The 24,347-nt window shown below is 40.1% G+C and overlaps 1 protein-coding gene across 2 annotated transcripts in view; it reads left to right on the top strand.

Annotated features, from left to right (window-relative positions):
- The window catches only part of mpp7a (MAGUK p55 scaffold protein 7a), a 115,359-nt gene extending 91,771 nt beyond the window's left edge, over positions 1-23,588 (top strand). For both annotated transcript variants that reach the window (XM_053511588.1, XM_053511587.1), the window contains exons 13-17: positions 1,289-1,369; positions 4,844-4,937; positions 8,916-9,024; positions 11,783-11,926; positions 18,945-23,588. In XM_053511588.1, coding sequence (XP_053367563.1) covers positions 1,289-1,369; positions 4,844-4,937; positions 8,916-9,024; positions 11,783-11,926; positions 18,945-19,124 — 608 coding nt within the window. In that variant the 3' untranslated portion in view covers positions 19,125-23,588. The remainder of the gene's footprint in view (positions 1-1,288; positions 1,370-4,843; positions 4,938-8,915; positions 9,025-11,782; positions 11,927-18,944) is intronic.
- The last annotated feature ends 759 nt before the right edge of the window (positions 23,589-24,347 follow it).

Genomic DNA, 24,347 nt, shown 5'->3' with positions numbered 1-24,347 from the left:
AGGGTCTACCACTGGTAGCACGTTTTGACATGTTATCTTAATAAATCCTTATCGCTCCACCACTGGTAGCACGTTTTGACATGTTATCAGAATATGATCCCCGACGGTCTACCACTAGTAGCACGTTTTGACGCATTGATCTAGACTCCACTAGGCAATTAGTTAAACTATGCAATAAGAATAACTTATATTATTGTGCAGTAGCAACTGTGCAATGACACCATTTTGAACTGTGCAGTATTGCCTAGTGCAGTTTGTTTAAAAATGTAACTGTTGTTTGTTTCTATACTTTTGTATTTATACACTGTACTGTCTCTCTATATTTTTCTTTGCTGCTGTAATATAGAAAATTAACCACTTATTGATTCGAATAAAGTCTTATCTCATCTTAAAATCAAATATGATTAAACAATCTTTCAATACTAAACGTAAATCTTCAAGTCACTGGGAGTGGTAGCACAGATTTATGGACAGGGCACCAAAGTAGTGAAACATTTTCATGGCGTATTTTTGGTATGCACATGCTTGGTTAGTGTGGGTAGGATGAATTTATACAACAGTGTGGCTCGAACCGGCGATGGCTCGAACCGAAGTGATATTAATATTGATAAAGATTTCTGATGTAACTGGAACATGTTTTGAACAGAACTTTGTGTGTGTGTGTGTGTGTGGTTGAAAACACTTTGCTAACCCTGAATATAACACAGTGTATTATGAGAGCGTGCTGCTCGGCTGGAAGTGATTAGACGTCTGCTGTTAACGAGCTCTCCTGGTAATGAGAGACCTGATCAACTCTGACACTTTTACTGCTTCTGCAACATGCACCAAGGAGTACGTGTGTGCGCATGCGTGTGTGTGTATCGTCTCAATTCAATATTGTTAGTCACATATTTCACCTAAATTTAAAAAGAAAAAAAAATTATTGCTTTATTAAGTGATTAAAACAAAGCCATTCTTTCTGGCTTGTTAAACACCGCAGTGTAAATACAGGAGGACAGAAGTGAATGTTAGACAGAGAGGTGTGTGAGACCGGTGTTTGTCCAGCTAAAAAGAGGTGTGTGTGTGTGTAGGGGGGATGTAGGTGTTGAGCGGTTGACGGCCTCTACTGAACCCATAGTCAGATTCTCATAAAATTATCATAAAATTAAGTCAGTTCAGCGCTTTGTAAGGTGTAAGTGAGGATGTAGTGACTGTTAAATGATTAACAAAATTTTAATTCTCTCTTTCTCTCTCTCTCTCTCTCTCTCTCGCTCTCTCTCTCTCTCTCTCTCTCTCTCTCTCTCTCCAGGTCCTACAGGTGTGGGTATGAATGAGCTGAAGAGGAAGCTGTTAATCTCAGACCCGCAGCACTTCAGCATCACCGTCCCTCGTACGTTTTCACACCATCACACACACACTGTCACTCACAAACCAAAACGTGAGAGAGAAACGCAGAGAGAGAGATTTTCACGTCCAAAATAAATTGATCTACTTTTAAACACTGATCCATCTCCAGTCCTGTCTGTCTCTCCCTTCCTTTCTCTTTTTTACTTTCTCTCTCTGTGTCTCCCTCACTCTCTTTCTTTCCCAGCATCCAGGAACGCATTTTTCGGGTACATGCATCATGTTTGGACAAATGAGACGGACTCAGATTTATAGATTTAAACACAGGCTGTGTGTGTGAGAGAGAGAGAGAGAGAGAGAGAGAGATGGATGAAAACAAGGGAGTAGGAGTGTTAAACAGTGGCCAGAAATAAAGAAGATCGTCCAGCGCTGAGTGAAACCTGGGCTCACGGTTGTAATGGATGCGTCTCTGGATTCTGACTCCGGGATTAAAACTTCATCCGGAGCTTAAAGCCTGACGCTGTCTGATTGCTCACAAATGTTCCTCTCGAATCATGTTCGTTACACAACCGAGCTTTCGTTTGGGCCTTACACACTATGCAGTTACACTCGTTCATTCCTGGAAAGTGATTTCTCTCTTCTCTTCTTGTGGATTTTAGACTGTTCAGGTTTTCTCACAGATAAAACTCTCCATGTTCAATCAGTGGATTCACTCTTCCAAGCTGATTAGTTTTTATCGACTCAAGTTTGACTAGACCTCGTAACTGGGAGATCCCGACTTGACAAAGCCTCGGGGTTGGGGGGTGCGGGGTGCGAGTGTTTCAGCTAGTGAAGGTAGTGTTGTTGTTGTGTCCTGCCTTAGAGATTTAGTTACAGCTTTACCTCTGACTGTTATGACACACTGAGACTGGAGACTCCTTCCATACTGTAAATGTTACAAATTCTTGTTCTTCTGGCCGAGGCCATGTTTAATGTGATATTTGTATATTTATTTTATTATTATTATTTTTTTCCACTACCCTTTAAATCTCTTGCATTATAATATCATATTATATTGGTTCTGATAAATTAGTTTAATGTTTAATATGTATATGTCATGAAATAGCCTGTGAAGCTGATATGGCAATAAATCCTAATAAAAACAAACAAACAACTCCTAACCTTTATACCCTACACTGCACTAGACACTAACCCTAACTCCTAACCTTTAACCCCTGACTGATTACTCCTAACCTTTAACCACTTAACTATTCCCTAACCCCTTATTTCTAACACTTACCATAACTTCTACACTATCCCCTTACTCATAACATGTACCCTAACCTCTATCCTAAACCCTACCTTCTAGCCCTGTTCCCTAATACCTAACAGTAACCCTAGCCCATAACCTAGCCCCCTATTTCCGAGCCCTATTTTTTAATCCCAAAACTACAGCTAACGTTTACCCTAAAAGTACAGTAACCTGTACCCTAACCCCACCTCCTAAATTTTAACCCCTAAATTTTACCTTAACCTCTTACCTTTAACCCTTAGACTAACACTAAACTCATTCCTAAGTCCTAAGGTTGCTTCTAACCTTATTCAGGACACTGAGACAGACTCTCTCTCTCTCTCTCTCTCTTACTCTCTTTTTTTCGGAAACAGTAATCAGGATTTATTTCATTTATTTTGCCTAAGAACCAAGACTATGTACTGTGGAATGAAACACTAAGTATTACGCTATTAAAGGAAACTAACTAACAGCCACTTGATGTCATAAAGCAGCGATGGCTCCCACACTGAGATGATTAGTTTTATTCCTTAAATAAATGCATTTTTAACAATTAAGCAATTTTCAGGAGGACAAAATGTGCAAGAGAAAGTGAGGGAGAGAGAGAGCGATTGAGTGACTGAATGAATAAAGGGAGAGTGAACGAGAGGGAGGACGGGATGAAGGTTCTGGTTTTAAGCTTACTGGAACAGTGTAAAAGTTTTAACAGTTTGTTTTGGGACTGCTGGTCGAACATTTTGTCTTGAGGAGTGTACCACGTGACCCCTGACCTCTCCAGCGCTCGTTAAACACTTTGTGCAGCGACCTTTGACCCCTTACTAAACCGTCTGGAGCCTGGCACGCGCGGCCCGGTTTAACGGCACCACTTTACAGCCGAGCGAGCCCAGAAACACAGCAGCGGCGAGGGCTTAATGAGCGCTGGAGCGGAGTCAGAGTCGCCGCTCCGACTGGAGTGTGTGTGAGAGCACCAGCGCCGCGGCTTTACTGCTCTGTAAAAACATCAACAGTGACACCGGCCGCGTAAAAGCTCCAGCTAATACACTCACAGGGTTTTATTTCTGTTCTGCGGTGCCTGCTGATCCGACGCGATTGTAATGGAAACAGGAAAAAATGTGCATCACCTAAATTTAAGGCTTGGCTCGTGATCGGGGGGCGGAGCTAACAACATATTTCTGAATATTACGTAAACAAAGACTTTTATTCCGTATAAATATTCCATGTAGCTTGTCGTCAGATTTAAAGGGTTTAACACTCCTGTGGGGTTAGAGTGACCTGCTCTTATATAGTTCACAATTATTATGTCATGGGAGCACAAACTTTTGCACTTGGCAGTTTTATAAATCTCTCTCCTTCTCTTTCTGTCCCTCTTTGTCCCTCGATCCCTCCCCGACACTGTCCTTCTGTCTCTCTCTTCTCTCTTTTTTTTCCCTTTCTCTCACTTTCTCACTTTATTCATCACTTTGACCTCCCTCCTCTCTTTCTGTCTCTCTCTCTGTCTCTCTCTCTTTTTTCCTGTCTCTTTCTCTCTCTCTGTGTCTCTCTGTCTATTAATCTCTCTATATTGATGTATACTGTACACCTGTCTGTTTTTTTCAACACTGTCTTTTTGCCCTTCTCTTTTGTTTTTGTCTACCATTTCCTGTCTCTCTTTCTTTGACTTGTCCATCTCTGTTATGTCTTTCTGTCTGTCTCTGTTTCGCGCTCTTTTTCCCTCTTCCATTTCTCTTCTCTTTCTCTCTCTCTACATCTGTTTTTCTGTTTTTCTCCGACACTGTCTTTCTGCCTTCCTTTCTTTCTTTTTTTGTCTCTGTCCATCGCTGTCGCTATGTACGCCTTTCTCGGTTTCCTTCTTTCCACACCTTGATTCTATCACTCTACCTGACTCTCTTTCTCTTACTCTTTCTTTATACATCTGCCTGTTTATTTCTATATATACCGTCTTCCTCTTTTTCTTGCTATTATTTCCTGTCTCTCCTATCCCCCTTTCTTTTTTTTCTGTCTGTTTGCTCCCTGTCGCTTTGTATGCCTTTCGGTCTTTCTCCGTTTCTCTCTCTTCTCCTCTGCCCTTTTCTTTCCTTTCCTTTTTTTCTCTCTCTCTCTTTTTTTTTTTTTTTCTTTTTCTGTGTATTTTGCTCTACTTTGTATTTTTTCACACTCTGTCTCTCTGTATGTCTGTTTCTCCCTCCCTTCCTCTTCCCCTTTTCCCTTTCTCTCTCTCTCTCTCTCTCTCTCTCTCTCTCTCTCTCTTAGACACGTCTCGAGTGAAGAGGAATCAGGAGAGTGACGGTGTGGAGTATCACTTCATCTCTAAACACCTGTTTGAAACAGACGTCCAGAACAACAAGTGAGTCGTTGTCATCACCATCATCTTCTTCATCATCATCATCATCATTTTCATGCTGCCCTTACAGAGAATTAATCAACACATTCTGACCAATCAGAAACCAGCATACAGCGCCATGGGGATGTAACATGTGTCCTCGTAGACGATGTCACTGATATTCATTGGCTTTCACGTCATGGTTGTTTTTCCATGCCTTGTGATTTACACAAAGTGTGTGTGTGTGTGTTTGAGAGAGAGCCTGCACGTCATGTGGATCGCAGGCTGATGTATACGGATGGCGTGGTGATGGATGTGTTTCCATGGTCTCTCATCAGAAAGTAAGCCGTCGCCACAGGATACACGATTAAGTGTCACTTCTCTGCGTTATACTGTGTGTGTGTGTGTGTGTGTGTGTGTGTGTGTGTGTGTGTGTGTGTGTGTGTGTTTGTGATGCCGTAGGCTGGAAAATGACACACAGCAGTTTGTAGTCGTTTGTAACCAACGTTAGTGTAAATTAGGAACTCTGAAGCAATTGACAGGCTTAGAAGCGAGACGGGTGTGTGTGTTTCAATGATTGATGTCCGCTCCAGGGCGTGCAAAAGGGAGACACAGAGTCTCTCACACACACACAACACACACGCACACACAACACACAAGCATTTCCCAAGGAAAACCCTGCTCCGGGTCTAAAAACAGATTGGCCCGAATTACCCCGAAACCTCAGAGCCAGCCTCCACCCCGACATCCAATTTACACTCCGGCGCTCGACACAACAAACACCACGCGGCTCTAAACTCGCTCAGCGGCCGCCGATTTTAAACGAGCTTCCCAGAAAACAGACATTTTGTGGAATGCTCGGTTACCGTAAATGTCACATTAACAGCAGAGAACCCCTTCTTAGCACCCAACAAAACGGGCCTGGCATGGCACAGGACCGCGGCGCTGACGCGACGCACAGGAACGGAGGCGGGCCGCAGAGCGAACCGGGTTTAACGGGCGATCGATAAATTTAACTTTAGATCTGAGGAGACACGGAAGGACGAAAAGTCATACAGAGATGTATGCATGTAATGAGCATGTAAGTTAATAATGATAATATAAAAAAAAATAATAATCATCCTCGTTCTCTTAATGCATCTCTGGAGTTGATCAGTTTTCTCTGAGGGTATCTGCCCTATCATCCGGAGATCTTTGGTTCGGGTGCCGGGTGATGCTGTAACCTCTCGCAGCCTGAGGTCTAAAGAGAGCTGATTGGCCGAGCTCTCTCAGAGGGAAGGATTGAGAGGTGCTTTGTGCTCCTACGCAGCGTCATGTGGTTTGGAGGAAACACGTAATAGTCTTCGGGTCTCCCGATTGGGTGGTAGTAGTAGCCTTAATGTGGGAGTGACGGGGAGAAATTGGACACGACTAAATTACAGAGATACATACAATATATCGACTGCCATGCCAAAGGTCCGGGTTTGATTCCCAGTGAAAGCCCTAAACCCGTGCCACTGGATTCAACGTGCTTGGGACCGGCCCCGGATAAAATGAGAAGGTTGTGTCAGGAAGGTCATGTGCCTTTGGGTTGTGGAACGAATCAATAACGTTTCCATTATTTCTTATAAGAGGAATTCGCTTTGATGTACGAGTGTTTTGGCATACAAGCACGCTTCCAGAATAAATTATGCTCGCTCGCAATCCAAGGTTCCACTGTACACCATATATAAAGTAGAGAAGCCTTAAAGACTCCTGTACACTGTGTGATATTATTGGGAAGGGCAGCGGTTTGAGCCCCAGCTCCACCAGGTTCCTGCGGTTGGGCCCTTAAACAAGGCCCCTAACCCTGTGTGCTCCAGGGGCACCGTGTAATGGCTGACCCTGTGCTCTGACCCCAGCATACAAACAAGAAGCTGGGAATAATGGTTAATTTCACTGTGCAGTGATGTATACAAGACAAATAAAAGCAGAATCTAGATTTTAGTCTTTAAGCAGACTGATTAACTTTAGAGACAGAATTTGACAAAGTTTTGAAAAAATAAAGTAAAATGAAAATGAAGCCAGATTAAAATCATATTACAAAGTCCCACCATCCGTTATATCCTCTAGCCCTGGTATATTGATGACGAAAGCAAGAAAACCCCTGAAACGGGGGTTATCAGGGTCAGCCGAGGTTAAATTGTAGTCTTCTGCCTCGTTTTAATGCCCCGAAATTGACAGAGTTACAGAGTTACAGAATTAAACATTTAATCGTGACTCGCGCTGAAGTTTCTAAAAGCGAGAGGGAAATATTTTCCCTTTTGGTTGCGTAACTGAACATTAGCAGATTTCCCTGCTGTTCTTTGACTACAGCATACCACGTCCGGGTTTGTCATTTACACATTCCTTCCACGTTCGTTGTCTCTGAGCTATTTCTCTCTCTCTTTCTCTCTCTTTTTTCTCTCTCTCTTTCTTTCGCTTTTTCCTCTCTGCTAAAAATAAATACATGCTGGTGTTTGGTGACATTGACGTGAGAGAGAGTGAGTGAGGTAGAGAAGGAATGAGAGTGTGGTGGAAAGCGTTTTTAAGTGTATATGCGTTCATGTACGTACCCTGCCGTCTCGGTAGAGCCTGGCGTCGGTGGGTGTGCTGGTGCTCTGGGACGGCAGGTGTTACTGATTTAAAGTGTAACATAGAAGATTATATAAAGGCGTGATGTGCCAGAGCGTCTGGAATAGCGCTGTCATGAAGAATGTCAGAGATTTCAGTGGAAGGCTGATGATTTTCTTTCTCTGTGCTGTAGAACGTTTTACATGTGAACGTCTCTGTGAAATGACGCTCCGTTATTCTGGTTAGTTATTATTAAAATTCTCAGTTATAAACTCAGATTAGCGGAATCGTAACCACTGATCTCTGAAATGCATGTCTGAATATCGCCTCTTCTGATTGGCTCTCGGGTTTTAAATTGTTTTCATGTAACTGAATAAAGAATAAATCATACATATCTTTTTGTGCAAGATTTAGTGCGGACCTAACATCACGGGTCCCAAAAATGTTAGCAAGAAGAAAAGGGAGCCGGTTTTTAAAGCAGCCGGTGCCGAGAGGAATCACGTGATTACGTGAGGTTTAATGTGTGTTTATTTTTTTATTTTGATTAACTTGCATGACTTTTTTAAATGTTTGTTTTTATATGCAAAAATATGATCATAGTGTTGTAAATTGGTAATATTGGTAATATTTTTGGGTGGCTGGAATGGATTATCTGGTTCCTATGGGACAATGCGTTTCGCTTTAAGAACTCGCCCTCCGGTAAGGATTAAATCTGTATGCCGAGGTACCGCTGTGTACGTTTGCATTTGTAAAATGTTGCAGTTCCTCAATGATCCTAAAGGTGGTGCACTCCAAACTGTTCACAAGTTAGCAGGCAATGTGGTGGAAGCAAATTAATTGCTAAGCTTGAGTAGAATTGAAACAAAATCTAAAAAAATAATAAAAATTTTATTATTTGTATAATCGGCCCCAAGGTATTGTGATAATATTGTATCGGCTGATCCCTGGTCGTTTCCGTTTCTAGTACATAGAGCGCGTCCTTTTATGTAACAAAGAACGTCTGTAGGGAATAGACACGCCCGTCTGACCCTCGCGCAAATGCCATGATTAGGATCAGATGTTTTGTTCATTCTGACGTCTGATATCAACATGATTAAAGCTTTTGACCTGTTTTTGGCATGATTTCATGCATTCCTCTGCTGTCATGTGGTTTCCTGATTAGCTCATTGAGGGATAAACAGGTGTTCCTAATAAATTGGACAGCGAGTGTGCATGTACTATATACTTAGTCTGTGTTTATTTTTTACTGCTTGCTGACTTTATTCCTAATGTAAGTGGGAAAAGTGGATTTAAGGTTGCGGTTAATGATGTTAATGATGCTTCATCATCGCCATAGCAACAACAGGCTATAGCATCAGGTACACAGGTACAGAATTAGGGTTTATTTAATTTATAAAATAATGACTAATATTGTGCGCGTGTGTGTTTCAGGTTTATCGAGCACGGTGAGTATAAGGGAAATTACTACGGGACAAGCCTGGACTCTGTCCGCTCGGTTCTAGCCAAAAACAAGGTGTGCCTTCTGGATGTGCAGCCTCATGTGAGTGAGACACACACACACACACACACACACACACACTTTCACAAAACACACTTCCACTCGACATTTTTGAAACCTCCAGGTAACATTTCGCTCCTTTGTTCCACACCTGGCAACCTCTCTTTCCTCTCTAGACTCAAACCCCATTCATCTCCTTCCTCTCGTTCTCTTCCTGTCTCACACCTTCACGCTCCCACATTACACACACACACACACACACACACACACACACACACACACGATGTGTAGACATTATGAACCGCTACCAGGCATTCATTTTTGGTAAACAACCAACACACACTTAACCTCAGTAGCTCCGTTTAATGGGAAGCAAAAGTATTGGCACTCTTCATTAAATGGTTCTCTTTCTTCAAAATCAAACATTCAAAATTATTGGCACCATCTTTTTTTTTTTTTTTTTTTCCTAACTCATGTACAATATAACCCCGACTTTGATTTGCAATCATTTTCAGCTTTGTTTGTTCTTTGTATTTATTTATTTATTTATTTATTTATTTTATTAAATTAACCTTATTCATCAAAAGAGTTGTTTGTGTTGAAATAGATCAATTATTGATCAAAAAAATGTTATCGAATTGGCTTTTACATTTTTTTTGATGTACACATTAGAATAGTTTAAAATCCCTTTTTTTTTCAAATATCTTTTAAAACCACCTTTTGCAGCGACAACTTCAACACATCGAGTTGTTCCATTCTTCTTTACAGACTTGCTTTAGTTCATTGAAGGTTTTTTTTATTGTTCTCTTATGCACAGCTCTCTTAAAGTCACGCCACAGCATTTTATTTGGGTTATGGTCTGGACTTTGACTAGACCTTAAAAAAAAAAAATCCTGATTCTTTGATATTTCAGCCATGCTGATCTACATTAACTGGTGTGCTTCAGATCATTGTCTTATTGAATGACCCAATTTCGAACAAACTGTCAGACAGACAGCGTCACATCGGTCTCTAGAATACTCTGGTCCACAGAGGAGTGCATGGTCGACTCAATGACGTTAAGGTGTCCATGTCCTTTGGTTTTTCCCAAACATGGCGCTACAGTAGGCGTTAAAGCCAAACAAATCCACTTTGGTCTCATCTGTCCATGAGACATTGTTCCAGAAGACTTGTGGTTTGTTCTGATGCCGTTTTGTGAACCTCAGTTGTGCTTCCGGGTTTCGCTTTTTACAGAAGAGGTTTTCTCCTGGCAGTCCTCCCAAACAGTCTTCTTCTAGTTGTGTTGTCATGGTCATGAACATTTAACACGCTCAGTGAGGCCTGGAGGGTCTGAGATGTAGCTCTCGAGTTTTTTGTATTTCCCGGAGCATTGCGTGATCTGACCTTGGGGTAAATGTCCTGGGACGTCCACTCATGAGAAGACTGCCTTGAACTCTAAATTGTCTGTAAACTATTTTATAACTCTTTATTTAGATGTTCAGTCTCTAAGATCATTGCTTACGTCTTTTCCTCTTGGCATTGTGCTAACATACACCTGAGGGCTCCAGACCAGCAAACTGCCAAAACTTCTGCTCTTATGGAGGTCTTACTATAGAGGTTTTTTTTTTTTTTTTATATATATATAGCCCACATGTTTTTTTTTTATTATTTTTTACTTAATTTTTATTAAAAAAATAGTGGCAAAGTGGGCGGGGCAGGGGGGGGGTTGAAGTTATAATGTTATTCGTCTCAGGTTGTATTTGCCTAATACTGCAACCCGCTACGATCAGATGATTCGTATTAAGGTTTTCATAAAAAAATAATAAAACAGTAAATTAAAAGAGGAGGTACTCGCTTTTACAGATGGCTGTATTTTATTTTAACTACTAAGCTTTAAAATGTGTTCTGATTTATAAAAGCACTTTGCTGCAAACTCTTTCATGCCCTGTAAATATAATAAAGTATGAATATGATATGGTCAGTTCTAACAAAACGACACGTCTTTTCGAATTTCCATTTCCATAAATACGCTTCCTTTCCAAATCCAGCTCCAATCTTTGTCCGCGTATCCAGTTTCCTCCGATATCTGACGTTACACAGCAGACTCTAATGACAAATTTGAGTTCTGAGAGATCATAGACTGTTTTCTGAAAGAAACCAGATATTTTATTGAGAAGAAAAGAACTTAGAAGAAATATAAACCTTACACAGACACACGTCCACGCCGTGTAGAAACCCTGAACCGGCTAACGTTCAGAGCACAATGCGCAAGAATGTTCTGTCACAGGATAGTTTTTTTTTTTTTTTTTGCTTCTTTTGCTTTGGCACCGTCGTGTCATCACGGCTTCATCCGACAGAAAAAATAAAAACAAATCCCAGGCTGGACCCGTGTGAGTTTCATGAGCGTCGGTGGTCCGGAGCTGTTTCTCATCTCTGTCTGTCAGAGAGAAAGAGGAGCGAGTGCCAGCGTTTCTGTTAGCTTTCTGCTCCAGCCTGCTCCATGCGTTTATGATCCTCTCTCAGTCTGCATTGTGTTCTGTCTTTGTTTCCCGTCTCATGCTGGAGAAAGCAGGACGGGTGTTATGAGGTTCCCTCTCCTCCCGATGTCAAATTAGTTCACCGCTCAGTGTGAACGATTCGCTCTGTTATGTCTGTAAATGTAATCGTGACTAATGACAATAATGGACGGTAGGATCCATATCACACTCGATTAGGATGCCGTGATTGATGGTGTTTTGATAACTTCTTCTTCTTCTTCTTCTTTTATTTATTTATTTATTTATATACTTCTCCTCACCTGACCCCTGCGTTTCTCTCACAGTGTCTGAAGCACCTTCGCACGGCCGAGTTCAAGCCCTTCGTCGTCTTCGTCAAGCCTCCGTCCATCGAGCGTTTGAGAGAGACGAGGAAGAGCGCCAAAGTCATCTCGGGAAAAGGAGACAAGGACTCGTCCAAATCCTTCACGGTGAGACGCCGCTCTGTGTCCTCACACCTCACGGTCTCCGCACGTCACTCTCTGGATATCTTTACATAAGCGTTACCTTCATGTAAAATAAATACGAGCTTTTCAGCCACAGAACGAAATACCTGCGATACACAAGCACTGTCAGGTAGCTAGATCAGAGAACAAGGGACGCCTGGCAATTTATTTAAAGAAAAACAGGAAAATAAAAATAAATAAATGGTAAATAAAAAATAAAACAAATGATAAAAAAACTAAGAATGAAAAAAACAAACCAATGCAAGATCCTTGAATCAGGTAATAATGTATAGGTTGTTAATATAAAATAAATTATAGCGTTTCAGTTTTTTTTTTCATAATTAATAAACTAATAAAATGAAATAAATAAGCAAAGTAAACACATTTATTTATTTTTTTATTAATACATTCTAAAAAAATAATTAAATCATCTTAAATATATATTTAAAATATATAAATTATTTCTTTAATTTTTCTCATTTACTTTTCCTGTTTTTATTTTTTGCCTGTTTTACCTTTTTATAGTTTCATTATTATTTTTTAAATTCTCATGTTTTCTTTCACTTTCTTTTTTTACCTACCCATTTCTTTTTCTCCTTTTTTATTTTCTTTAAAATTATTATTATTATTATTATTATTATTATTATAGTTTAGACTGAATGGCTTAATTGTTTTTTTAAATAATATTTTCTGTTCATTCTATTAAATAATTATGCATTCTAATAAATATTTACACTACAGCAAAGTTCGATTAAAAGTGTTAAAAATGGTGTGCGTGTGTGTGTGTGTGTGTGTGTGTGAGCCCTGCTGTAATGTGATATTAATCTGAACTTTTACTTCACCCATGAGACACATTAAAGCACTTAACACCTTAACACACTTTGCTGGCTTATGCGGATGTGTGTGTGTGTGTGCACGTGTGTGAGCATGTGTGAATAAATAATTAGCTTCCACCGAAAGAGGCTCCTGCACCTGAGCCCAACCCTGGTTGCCGCGAGACACCCGTGACTTCACATTAAACTCTGCTAAGAACGCAGGTGTGCTCGCGTGCTATCCCAGTAAACTAGCTTTGACCGTCAATAAAACAGCTGCGTGTCCTGGTTTTACTGCAGCAAAACACACACGCATACACACCCTGCCTGAAACATACTCAGTCTGCAGGAGCGCGCGCACCAGAGGAACGTTCTCTCCGAGGAGATCTCACAGATCACCAAGGCTGACGGCGTTAAGTTCGTGCACATCCATCTTCTGCCTGGAATGAAAGAAAAACCTTGTTTGATGCGAGTGTTAGGCGGATTCGATCCTGTCCTGCACTCTATCCCTTTCCCAGAGAAATACCTTTGCCCGGTCTGTTAGAGCAATAAAGCAGCGAGCGCGTCACTCAGAGAAAACAGGCCTCTCATTGTTCCACCGTCTCCAGACTCCCGCTGCATTGTTCCCTCTTTTAATACCCTCATAACAACCGCTCCTATAACACTGATGTCATTATTTTTTTCCTCCGTCACGTTTCCTTCTTTCATTTTTAATTATTATTATTATTATAATTTTTTTTAAAGACATTCAATATGCGTCACGTTACACAGCCTCAAGTATCATCAAATGTAAGCGATTAAAAATATGTTTCTCTGTCTGGCATGTAAACGCACTCAAATCGAAAAACAGTGACGTGAAGCAAAGCCGCAGAAGAATGGAAGAAGAATGGAAAAGAAAGACGAGATCGGAGGATTAAGCGACTTTGGGAATATAAAAACGGGAACCTCTTGCTGAACCACGTCTGTCCTTTTTAAATGAGTTTAACGCAGAGGGCAGGTGCACTTTATAGCGATCAATAAAAAAAAAGCCATTTTCCATCGTATAGAGACAGAGGAAGGACGGAAATATATGAGGAAACTGCAATCTGCTTAAGAAATGAGCTGGATGAAGCTGATGAAGACGAGTCTGTAGATCAGCGTTACACAGATGTATCCTGATCTTTTGGAGGTTTTTAAGCACCCTAGTCCTTTGGCACAATTGCTTTTCTATGGATTTTTTTATTATTATTAATTTATTTTTTTTTATCAATCAACAAATCTTTCTGGAAGTCTTGACATGTTTAAAAATTCATGAAAATCACAGGTTCGAATCTGCTCCCATTAGGACGTTAGAGAGTCTGGGCCTTTAGTGTGGACGTTTCGTACATGTAAAACTCTGTACACTTCCAGATCTTATTGAGATGAACACATTTCACTACGCACTCTGTGCTCTCCGCATCCAATGGATTTTGATGTACTTCTCCTAGGGGATTTATACCAGACCCATATAAACCAAGTCCACATGTTTAAAAAGCCCGGGTGGCGACGGCACAGGTGCTTGAGCCTGCTCATCGTTGCTTGCAACTATATTTTCTATTTGAATTGCAACCAACAAATGCTTATTACTCACAGTTAAAGGGACACCTATACGAAGTTCACTTTTTGGTCATGTGTAGATGTTCAGATCTATCTGGGTCTGAATTTTTTTTTATATTGGCTGGGGTTTAAACAAGCCAATCAGGTTTTCCCCCTAATGTGACCTCACAAGGAGAGTCCCTCCCCTTGTTGGATGGGGGGCGGTGCTCAGGAGATTGTGGCTCTGGTCTGGTTGATAGTCTGTACATCCTGGGGGAAGAAGGTCCTCCTCAGTCACTCTGTGTTGGCCTTCAGGGAGTGGATATGCTTTCCTGAACACAACAGAAAGAACAGTCCACTGTTGCAGTGGCTGAGGTCCTTCACCATCTTACATTTAGGCATTTAGCAGATGCCCTTATCCAGAGCGACTAGCTTTTTATTTTATTATACATCTGAGGGTTAGGGGCCCTGCTCATGGGCTCAACAGGGACAACATCCGTCCTGCATGGTGCTATTCTTGAACCAGGTTGTGATGTTTCCTGTCAAGATGCTCTCTATGACCAAGACCATAGGCACAGGCATTGTTACAGACTTTTGATTAGCACGATAAGTACATTTTGGTTCATTATTTAAAAAAAAAAAATGGGAAGATGTGTGTGTTTTATGTTTGACCAAACGCCTGTGCCATCAACATGTACTACAAAGAACATGAACCATTGTAAATGTCCTGGTGAGATCCTGAAGCAGGGAGGTGTCCGTCCAGAGACGCATCACGAGATGTTGGCTCGAGTTAGGGGGATAGGGGGAAGGAGACAGAGGGAGACATGAAGAGAGACATAAAGAGAGAATGAGAAGATGACCGTGGGAGTATTTGCACCTTTAAGAACAGATGCAAGAGGAGACAGGAAGATAGCAGCAGTGAAGTTTACCACGTTACTATCAGATCTATGAGGAAGAGAGCAAGAGAGTAGAAATAACTTCTTTTTATAGAAAATATTTCTAGCATTGTGCCTGTTTTGTTATTGTTGTATTGTACTGTAGGGTTATGAAGTGTTTGTTGGAGTACAAAGGCCTTTACTGCATAAACATGTAAACGGTGATTTAATAAAGTTAAAGAATGTTAAGCCTGATTTAGGTTTCTGCATTGAGTCTATGCACGCTGTAGTCTATGGCATTGTGAGCATTTATACTTGTTTCTAAAATTACACCACCAAACCACTAGTAGGCAGTAGAGTTTCTGCACCACTTTGCCACAGGGGTATTCCAGCTGGGGCTTTGCAGCAATCTTTGGCCAAGAATTTGTCTTTGTAGTGGGGCAAGGACCAATAATATTTACAAACTCTCCTCGATTTGGTCCATGTTAATTAAACATAGTGTAGAAGAAGAAAAAGGCGGAAATGCCATGCCATCCAGTGGACCAATCACGAACGTTTTGCAGTTGCACAGTTGCCATTACATTTCTGGGAAGGTGCATGTCAGGCTAAGGCGTAGGATAGGAGGCTTACAGGACCTACAGTGCCTGGGACCCAATGGCGTCGACGGTCCAGACGCAGAAGCATAAATCAGGCTTAATGTATAGCCTGTAGGTGTTTGGTAAGAAAACATACAGCGTAAGGAGTGGTTACACCTTTAAATTTTATATATAGACAGGGCTTACTCTACTTTTGATTGATTTATGATGTGAGGAAGTCAATAAGAAAGGCTCTGTAGTGTATAATCCCCTTACCTCAAGCTGGAAATGCCTCCAAATTCCTAAACAACGGTCTAAAGTTTCTCCTGCGGCCTTCTTACCATGATGATGGGGTTGCAATTGGCAAGGAAAAAAATTGGAATTGGAAGAACATCGGGGTAAAAAATAAAAAACCCGGACGAAACTAATCATTTGCTCTCCAAATAAAAAGAGGGAGGGAGAGATATGAGAGGGCCAGAAGGAGAGATAGGGTGCTGAGTGGAGAGGAATGAAAGCTGATTACAGTCCAGGCCTGGCCACACACCACTGGTTTACTTTACAGCCATTCAACCTGTTTTTTTTTTTTTCCTCGATACACCGCTTGGCAAAAAACGAAGCACTGTCTAGCTGAACGCGTTCTTTGGCAGAATGTAACCTCATATCTCTTACTCATCTGTGGCTCGGTTTTCGGCTAGTAAAAAAAAAACCCGGGCTAAATCAGTAAAGCCGCTCAAACCGTGCCATGTTCTCGGTGACTAACACTAAAACCTGGTCACACCGACACAAAACTCGCGAGCCATAGGACCAGAGAGCTGGAGAGGAGGAAAGTCCATGCAGGCTTGAAGACCAGAGATGCACCACTCAGACCCTGAAGTGTGTGTAGATATATCTGTAAGACTCATCTTCAGCTTTGAAATCGTTCCCCAGCGTTATGTTTGTATAGGCTTTGGGGCTGAGCAGGACGGTATATTTTATGCGTCTGGGTTGCTAATCGTCTAATGTGGTTTTGAGTCCATTATGCATTCAGATGTGCAACGCTGTAAAAAGTGTGGTGAGCCTCGTCATTTTCCAGCAGCGCTCACTTCAACCGGTTCGCATCCATCCAGACCTCAGACTATAACAGGAGCCACTTCACTAAAGCATTAAACACCACCGTTAGCCTTTCATCCGTCGCTAGGACATTTCTTTTTTGCATTTCTGCCTTTTAAGCAACTTTTTTTTTATGCGTTCTGAAGGAGTCTATGAAAAATCCACGGCTTGAATCCTGCGAGACTTTGGGATCAGAGACGGCCGTGTAACGGGAAGCGCTGCAGGTCCTGACCTTGAATTAGCTTTGGTATTCAATTGGCTTAATAGAAAATGTACATGGTGATGTATTCTAGGCAAAATTATATTATTAAACCTCTGCCTGTCCTGGAATCTTAGTCGCAACATAATTCAGACTACTCCCTGTTGGGGGGGAGTAAGATGTCGTACTGTCTTATTCCTCTTAATGCTAAAATTCAAAGCTATTTCTTAATCATAGCAGAAAAGGCTAAGAGAATGTACAGTAGGCAAAGTTGGACATGCAATTTATAACTAATAAGGCTATTGGTTCTTGCTGCCATGTGGGAGGCCCCGGGTTCGATTCCCACCCAATGTTTAAACACCAGCCACTGGATTCAGTGCTGGTCCCAAGCCCAGATAAACTAGGAGGGTTGCATTAGGAAGAACATCTGGGGTAAAACCAGTGTCAAGCTTGTGTGCGGACCAGAAGCTCCACTGTGGTGCGACCCCTTGCCAAGAGTAGCCGAAAGACCAACAACAATCAATACCACTAGTGGTGTATTTGTTTAGTGATGTATTTGATATAATAATTTTAGTGATACATTTAGAGGGCAGAGGTGGCTCTGTGGTTAAGGTGTTGGACTGTGGACCAGGAGATCCCCGGTTCGAGTCCTGGCGACGTCAGGTTGCCACTGCTAGACCTCTTGAGCAAGGTCCTTTACCTCAAGTGCTCAGATACAATCGGGTTTCAAGCTGGCAACCCGGCCCTGTAAATAACTGCCACGGAAACAGCGGATGTATATCCGGCAGCACGTAGACGGAACCGTCCATCCATCCATCTATTTAAACGTCCCATATTTTAAGGTATCTTCAATACACGAGTTAACGCAGGTCGCAGAGTTTCAAGAAAGTGTGTGTTTTTGTGGGTTTCTTTATTTCACTCCTTCTCCAAACACCTCGTTTCAGTGTTTATGTAAATGAGCAGCTCTGAGTCACGCCCCCTCCAGAGACCAGCAGACTGGAGACCCGTCTGAATGTCTGAAAAGGGAATTATGTATAATACATCCCCTTTAACGTTGTGTAACATCCATTAGACAAGCAAGTTCCTGTTTTCATTTATGTTAAGGTGGCTGTAAACACTCGACACCAGCCTCTCTTTCCTTCTGTCTAAAAATGTATATGATAAAAAGGTGCAGCTTGTCATGTAAACCGCAAAGTAGTATAAACTCCTTTGTGCTTAAGATGATGGAAAACCTATCCTGATGTGATATTTATTATACTGTAGCTTACTTGGTACCTAAATTGTGTCACATCTTCGCAAATATGCATGAATAAACGTAACCCTTAGAAATTTCAATGAATGTTAAAACTTGACACACAAAGATGTGACTTACCTGATAAGGTGCAGTTAATGTACAGACATATTGTGAGCCATTAGACAAATTTCATAAGCCTGGTGGATTATGGGTAATTTGCACTGGGAAAAATATTAGCATCTAAGCAAGTGGAATATTCGTGAATCTGGCTAAACTATCAGATCTTTTTTTTTTTTTTTTAAGAAATACATTTCTAAAACTAGCAAATCTATCTCCTGATAAAACAAGCTTAAATTTTTGCTTGAAATTTTCCTAGTGAAATTTGAGTAGGAATAAGATTAATAATCCTACAATTGGTTTGTTGTAATCTTATTTTAAGAAAGTGGAGATAAATTAAACTGTTTCCAAGATATTTTCACCTGCTAAGATCTCATTTTCTATTTCTAAGATCTTATTTTCTCAAGTTCTAAACTGCACTTTCGGTGCTCTTGCTTTGATGTAAACCAGGTCCTGGTGCGTTACTTTGAATGTCTCTGAACTCATGAAGACTGTAACGTTCTATTCATTGACCTGCTTGTGCTTGTGATTCCCCGTCTCTCGGTCAGGACGAAGACTTCCAGGAGATGATCAACACGGCTCAGCTGATGGAGAACCAGTACGGTCATCTGTTCGACCTGGTGATCGTGAACGACGAGCTGGCGTGTGCGTTCGGCGAGCTCAAACAGGCTCTGAGGAGGGTGGAGACGGAGACGCACTGGGTTCCAGTCAGCTGGACGCACTCCTGAGAGAACGCCACACGCCGGCACACGGGACTGGAAAAAAAAACTTTAAAAATAAAAAGGACGGAAAATGGGAAACCGTTTCTGCGCGGCGCGAATGCTGGCCGAGCTTTCGTTTAGCCTAAATCTGGTGATGGGGAGTGTTTTTTTTTTTTTTTTTTTTTTTCTTTTTCCTGGTGGGAGATTTTAACAGCTCTCTGACGCTTTTATTGGGACGCTAAAAGAAGGAATTTAAGTTTTGCTTAGTGTGTACTTGGTTGGCATGGACGGACTGGGAGCGAAGTGTCTAATTACACTCGAAACGTTGTTAAACACAGGATCGTTTAATAGCAGCTGTCGAAGTGTGTGTTTACTTGACAGCCGGTCGGGCGGTGTGATTTTAACTTTTAATTTATACACACCAAAGGGATGAGTTTTCATTTTTATTTTTTTAATTCCTGTGTGGGCTGACTACATTTTTGTGATTTTTGGGAAGTCTTAAATCATGATTTTTTAAAAATTATTATTTTTTTAAAACAAGACAACACCGAAGAACGATCTTCTCTCATGTTATATTTAACTTGAAAGGTAATATATTTTAATAATTTTGGGGGGATTGTGCACATTTTATGAACAAAAGTAATATCCTGACTTTTCTAGAGCAGCGTTCTTCAGATGTTCTAGACTGCAAGCAGGTGATGGTTTTATATTTTTTTAAATATTACGCATTTTCCATTTTCTTTTTTATTATTATTATTATTATTTCTGTGTCGAGACATTTACAGAAGGCGTAACAGCTAAACTCTTATTACAGGTACACATCTCTATGGCGTTACACCGTAAAAAAACTCCCACTAAAAGTTTCTTTTATTCCTTAAACGCCCAAGAAGCACAAATCTACTTTTATATATTCATTTCCCACACAAATTTGAATTATTTTTAACATTGTTTATAAATTCATTAATATCGTTACGTGGAAGATGGAAAAACTAAATTTATTTTCCTTGATTTAGCATAACTGTAGCCTTATCACTAGAATATTACCTAAATAAATATTTACACCATAGTCCAAAAATCTAATATAAAGCAGCTTTTAATGCATATGCATAAATTTGCAATTTAGCTGCGTCTGCTTCTATCGCAGCCAGGCTAATATCTTGGTCATTAACATAAACCTAGCTAGAATGCTAGTAAAGTAGCTCATAAGACAGAATGTTTTAAAAAAATAAAATAAAAAGAAGTGACCATAACAACTGGGATTTATTATTATTATTTTTTGTTAATAATTGTTTTTAGATTAGCTAGCTAGCACAGATTGCAGTTGCATTCACTAAAAGTCTGCAGGTCCTGGAAAGTTACGTTTATATGAAATAATACACCAGATTATATGAAGCTACTGTTGTGATGAGGTTTCGAGCGCGCAGCCGGAGTACTGCAGATATCACAGCCATTGATTTTATACAACAGTTCCACAAACACCATTTTTTATCAATAGATTATGATTGGTTTCTTTATTTAACCATTTTTTTTGCTTGGCCAACACGTATCCTTTAGTGTCTGGCGGAAATAACTAACCGCGACTGACGGACCTGACAACTGACAGTTAACGAGCAACAGTTAATTAACACGGGTGACAGTAGTTTTTAACTCTTAGCGGTACTCTGTAGCCAAAAGGTGAGGAGAATGAACCATGGAGGTGGTGGACAGTCCTGAGAAACTCACCAGATTTACTTTATATTTCCACTTTTTCCACTTTACCATATTACCTATTTAATTTCCGGGGTCTGGGGTTAAATTCCCCCCAAAATATGAGGGGTGTACAATTCCTTGTACCAAGTAGGGCCCTTGATTAGCAGTTAGAGAGAGATTTGGGATTCAACCTTGTGTTAGAAGCTAGTTAGCTTTGTAGCTGGTGTTAGCCGTGAACAGAACGACACGGGTGATTCAGAGCGACTTAGAAGTGATTAGTGCAGAGACGGCGTGTTGTTTAAGACGACATGATGTTATCAGATGTGTGTTCTTACTGAAAGTGCTTCTGTGACTGGGTGTGAATGCGGGTTTTGTCAGACAGCTGCTCTCTCCTCAGTACTGCGGACCGTACAGACCTACTCTCACCCACGCTGAGACACACAGTTAGTGTCATTAACCACTGGACAACGCCTGGGACACGCCCACTCATACATATAGTTACAGCTCCCTAGTTTGGAGTTCAGCTGCGATTTTGTAGCCCCTGAAACTCAAAATTTGTTTTACACTGATGTATTAAGAGTTTAGGGTGAAATAAAAAAATTAAAAAAATTAATCTAATTAATCGGACAACACTTTCAAAAAACACTATGGCAGTTTAAACCTTGTGATTAATTGTGTTTAATTAAATACTACTATAATCATTACAAATGCATCAAAGCCTAGAAACAGAACTATGCAATTAGCCTACTTATTGAAATTTTAGCAAGCTAAAAATAACCATAAAAAAAGTTAGCAAATGTTATGTCTGTCCTGCCATACCAGCTAGCTGTACATCACCAAGTACATAGTTAACGAACTCACATTTAGGTTGATTTTCAGTCTCTATTTGCATGAGTTTCAATTTAAAATATTACATCACCATAAACATAATAACTTAAGCTTGAAGTTTTTGCAGCTAAAATATTTTTTATGTACTAATTACTAGTATATTATTATAAACCTAAGTTTCATCATAACTTCGTAGATTTCATTCGAAGCAGAGTAAACGCCAAGCTCCAGATTGTTTTGTACCTTTTTACAAATGCAGACCTTTTTTTTTTTTAAATGGTAATTATTTAATCAGTTCAAAGTTACATAAGCCCTCCAGTCCCTTCTTTTAGCCTCAGTAACAATCTTAACATCGTTGTTAAGCTCATAATCATGTCTTCATCATATTAACACTAAAGCGCTGCAATCTAATCACTCCACTTTGTTTTCTTGCTTTTGGATTCCTAAACTCATTCGGATATACAGTAGTGTAGGACGTAATGTAGATGTAGTACACATGTAGCACCAAAGACAGGAAAAATAACACCAGTCAGCTTAAACATGCTAGCTATAAACAAAGCACAAGGGTTTTTAAGCTAAGTCTATGCAAAGTTCCACAGAGCACATGATACTTCTTATTGTACACGTCTTCAGGATCTCCGATTGGTTCTCCGCACCTCTGTTCTTATACCGAGGGCTTAAGGGCCAAATTGTACTATTGTTTTCTTTGTTTAATTTGTCTAGATGTATGTAAATTTACAGCATGATGCAAGTTTGTGATGAATAAAAGAGTTGAAAGTAGACATTTATAGTTGGTAAAGCTCAAATGTGCCTAACTGCCTTTCAACTCCAAACCAATCAAAACTTAAACCTATACAGCACATATGTGGTCGTTACTGTGGAGTTAATTTTCTTTTTCCAACAATTAACAAAAAAACATTTTTTAGCCTTTATGGTTCCTTGGTTTGTCATTTTAATTCAGCCTATTTTAAACTGATCTCAATATAACATTGTGTTGAAACTATTTCACCTTGATGCACCGCTGTTCAGGGGTTGTAGTTCTAGTTTGAATAAAAGCATGTTAGCATTGTGTAAGGAATTAATATCACTTACATAATAGCAGCTGAAAACACTCGTTCCTTCTCCAGTATATATTTATTTCCTCTTTGGACGCTAACACACAAAAAAATAAAAAATAAACACTGCACCTCCTGATTTTTCCTGAGACATGTTTGTTCTTTAACTTCTTGACTTTTACAAAGCACTGATACCGGAGACTCCTTCCATAAATGTAAAAAAAAAAAAAAAAGTAAAACGTACCTTCCGCAATGTAATCCAAGTTAGTTGCTATAGAAACGATAACATATCAGAACGAGTGCATTGATTATAACCCTGCTCTACCTTCAGAGCTGCTGTTGTAGAGAATATAGCACCAGCTTCTGACCAATCAGAATCCAGGATTCAACAGCGCTGTGGATTTTTTAATTTTTAAGAACGTACCAGGATTGTTTCCAAGTTTTGTGTTACTTTCATTTTGAATTTAATCTCAGCCTAATGTATCACCTGAACCTGGGATTAACCCAGAGAGCTGGACGTAATGTCGTTATTCCACCATGTTTGAGTCGTCTCGATTTTAAAATACAAACACCACTGATGCCATGATGTGATTTTATTTTGTGGGATATTTTTTAAGTTAAGAACATGTCCAAGCAAGTGAAGATTTATTGAACAGAGATGTAAAGGGTGTTTGATATTTCTTCTTTATGAGATTGTTCTCTTTCAGATAAACTGTACCGTACAAGACCACTGAATCTATTCTGTGCCTCATTTCAAGAGTTTAACTTAAAATAAGTAAAGTAGGATTGCAGTCTAATATCAGTTTAACAGCAATCTAATAAAGAGAAACAGAAGTTGAGGTTTTTGTTTATTTTACCATGTGTGTTTTTGCTGTATGAATGTTTGACAGAATGTTATTAAATGTGATTTTTAAATCTTCATGTCTGGATTTAATTAGTAAAAAAAAAATAACGAGGTTGAAATGGGTTAATCAATGAATTAAATCAAATGCAGGTTAAAATGTAATCTCTATTGTTCCAATATAAACTGAGCCCACGCTCAAGCCAAAATGTCATCATTTATCATCCCAGTTTCTTTTTATCTTCTTTCATTCCCTGTATTTTACTTAAAAAAAAAAAAACACTCATTACAGATATTTCTTTGGCTTGAAACCGTCCATTGCATCTCAATTAAGAAGTTTCACTCTTATCTTCTTTTTTTATTTTCTCTCTCTCTCATATATAGATGATTAACAAATAAGTAAAATAAATGCAGACATGCACGGATCAGTAATTAAACTAATTTTGATTCCAGAGCACTCGGTTAAAGTCTGTTCTGTTTGTTCACTTTAGTGTTTTCTGGAGATGCTGATTGATCATGAGTTACTGAACACGAGCTGATTCTCTTCCAACAAGATGTAAAATATGGACGACTGAGTGCTTAGTGCTCTGGACTTCTCCAGCTGGACTAGTCCCTAATTAAGTGGCTGTAAAAAAAAAATAAGTCTGTTTTTTGTGTATTTGGGGATGTTGATGTCTAATTCAGCTGTGACACAGACATTCAGGCGAAGTGAGACGGAGCTCTGTGTCTCTCTCTCTCTCTCTCTAGCTGGCTGTCTTACCTTCTCTCCGTCCAGGTCTGTCCGGTCATGAAGACGGTCTTGGACTCGGCTGATGCACACAGCTGTTTCTCTGGTGA

Source organism: Clarias gariepinus, chromosome 14 (assembly GCF_024256425.1).
Source record: "Clarias gariepinus isolate MV-2021 ecotype Netherlands chromosome 14, CGAR_prim_01v2, whole genome shotgun sequence".
Classification (NCBI taxonomy): domain Eukaryota; kingdom Metazoa; phylum Chordata; class Actinopteri; order Siluriformes; family Clariidae; genus Clarias; species Clarias gariepinus.
This window is presented reverse-complemented; position numbering and strand designations above follow the sequence as displayed.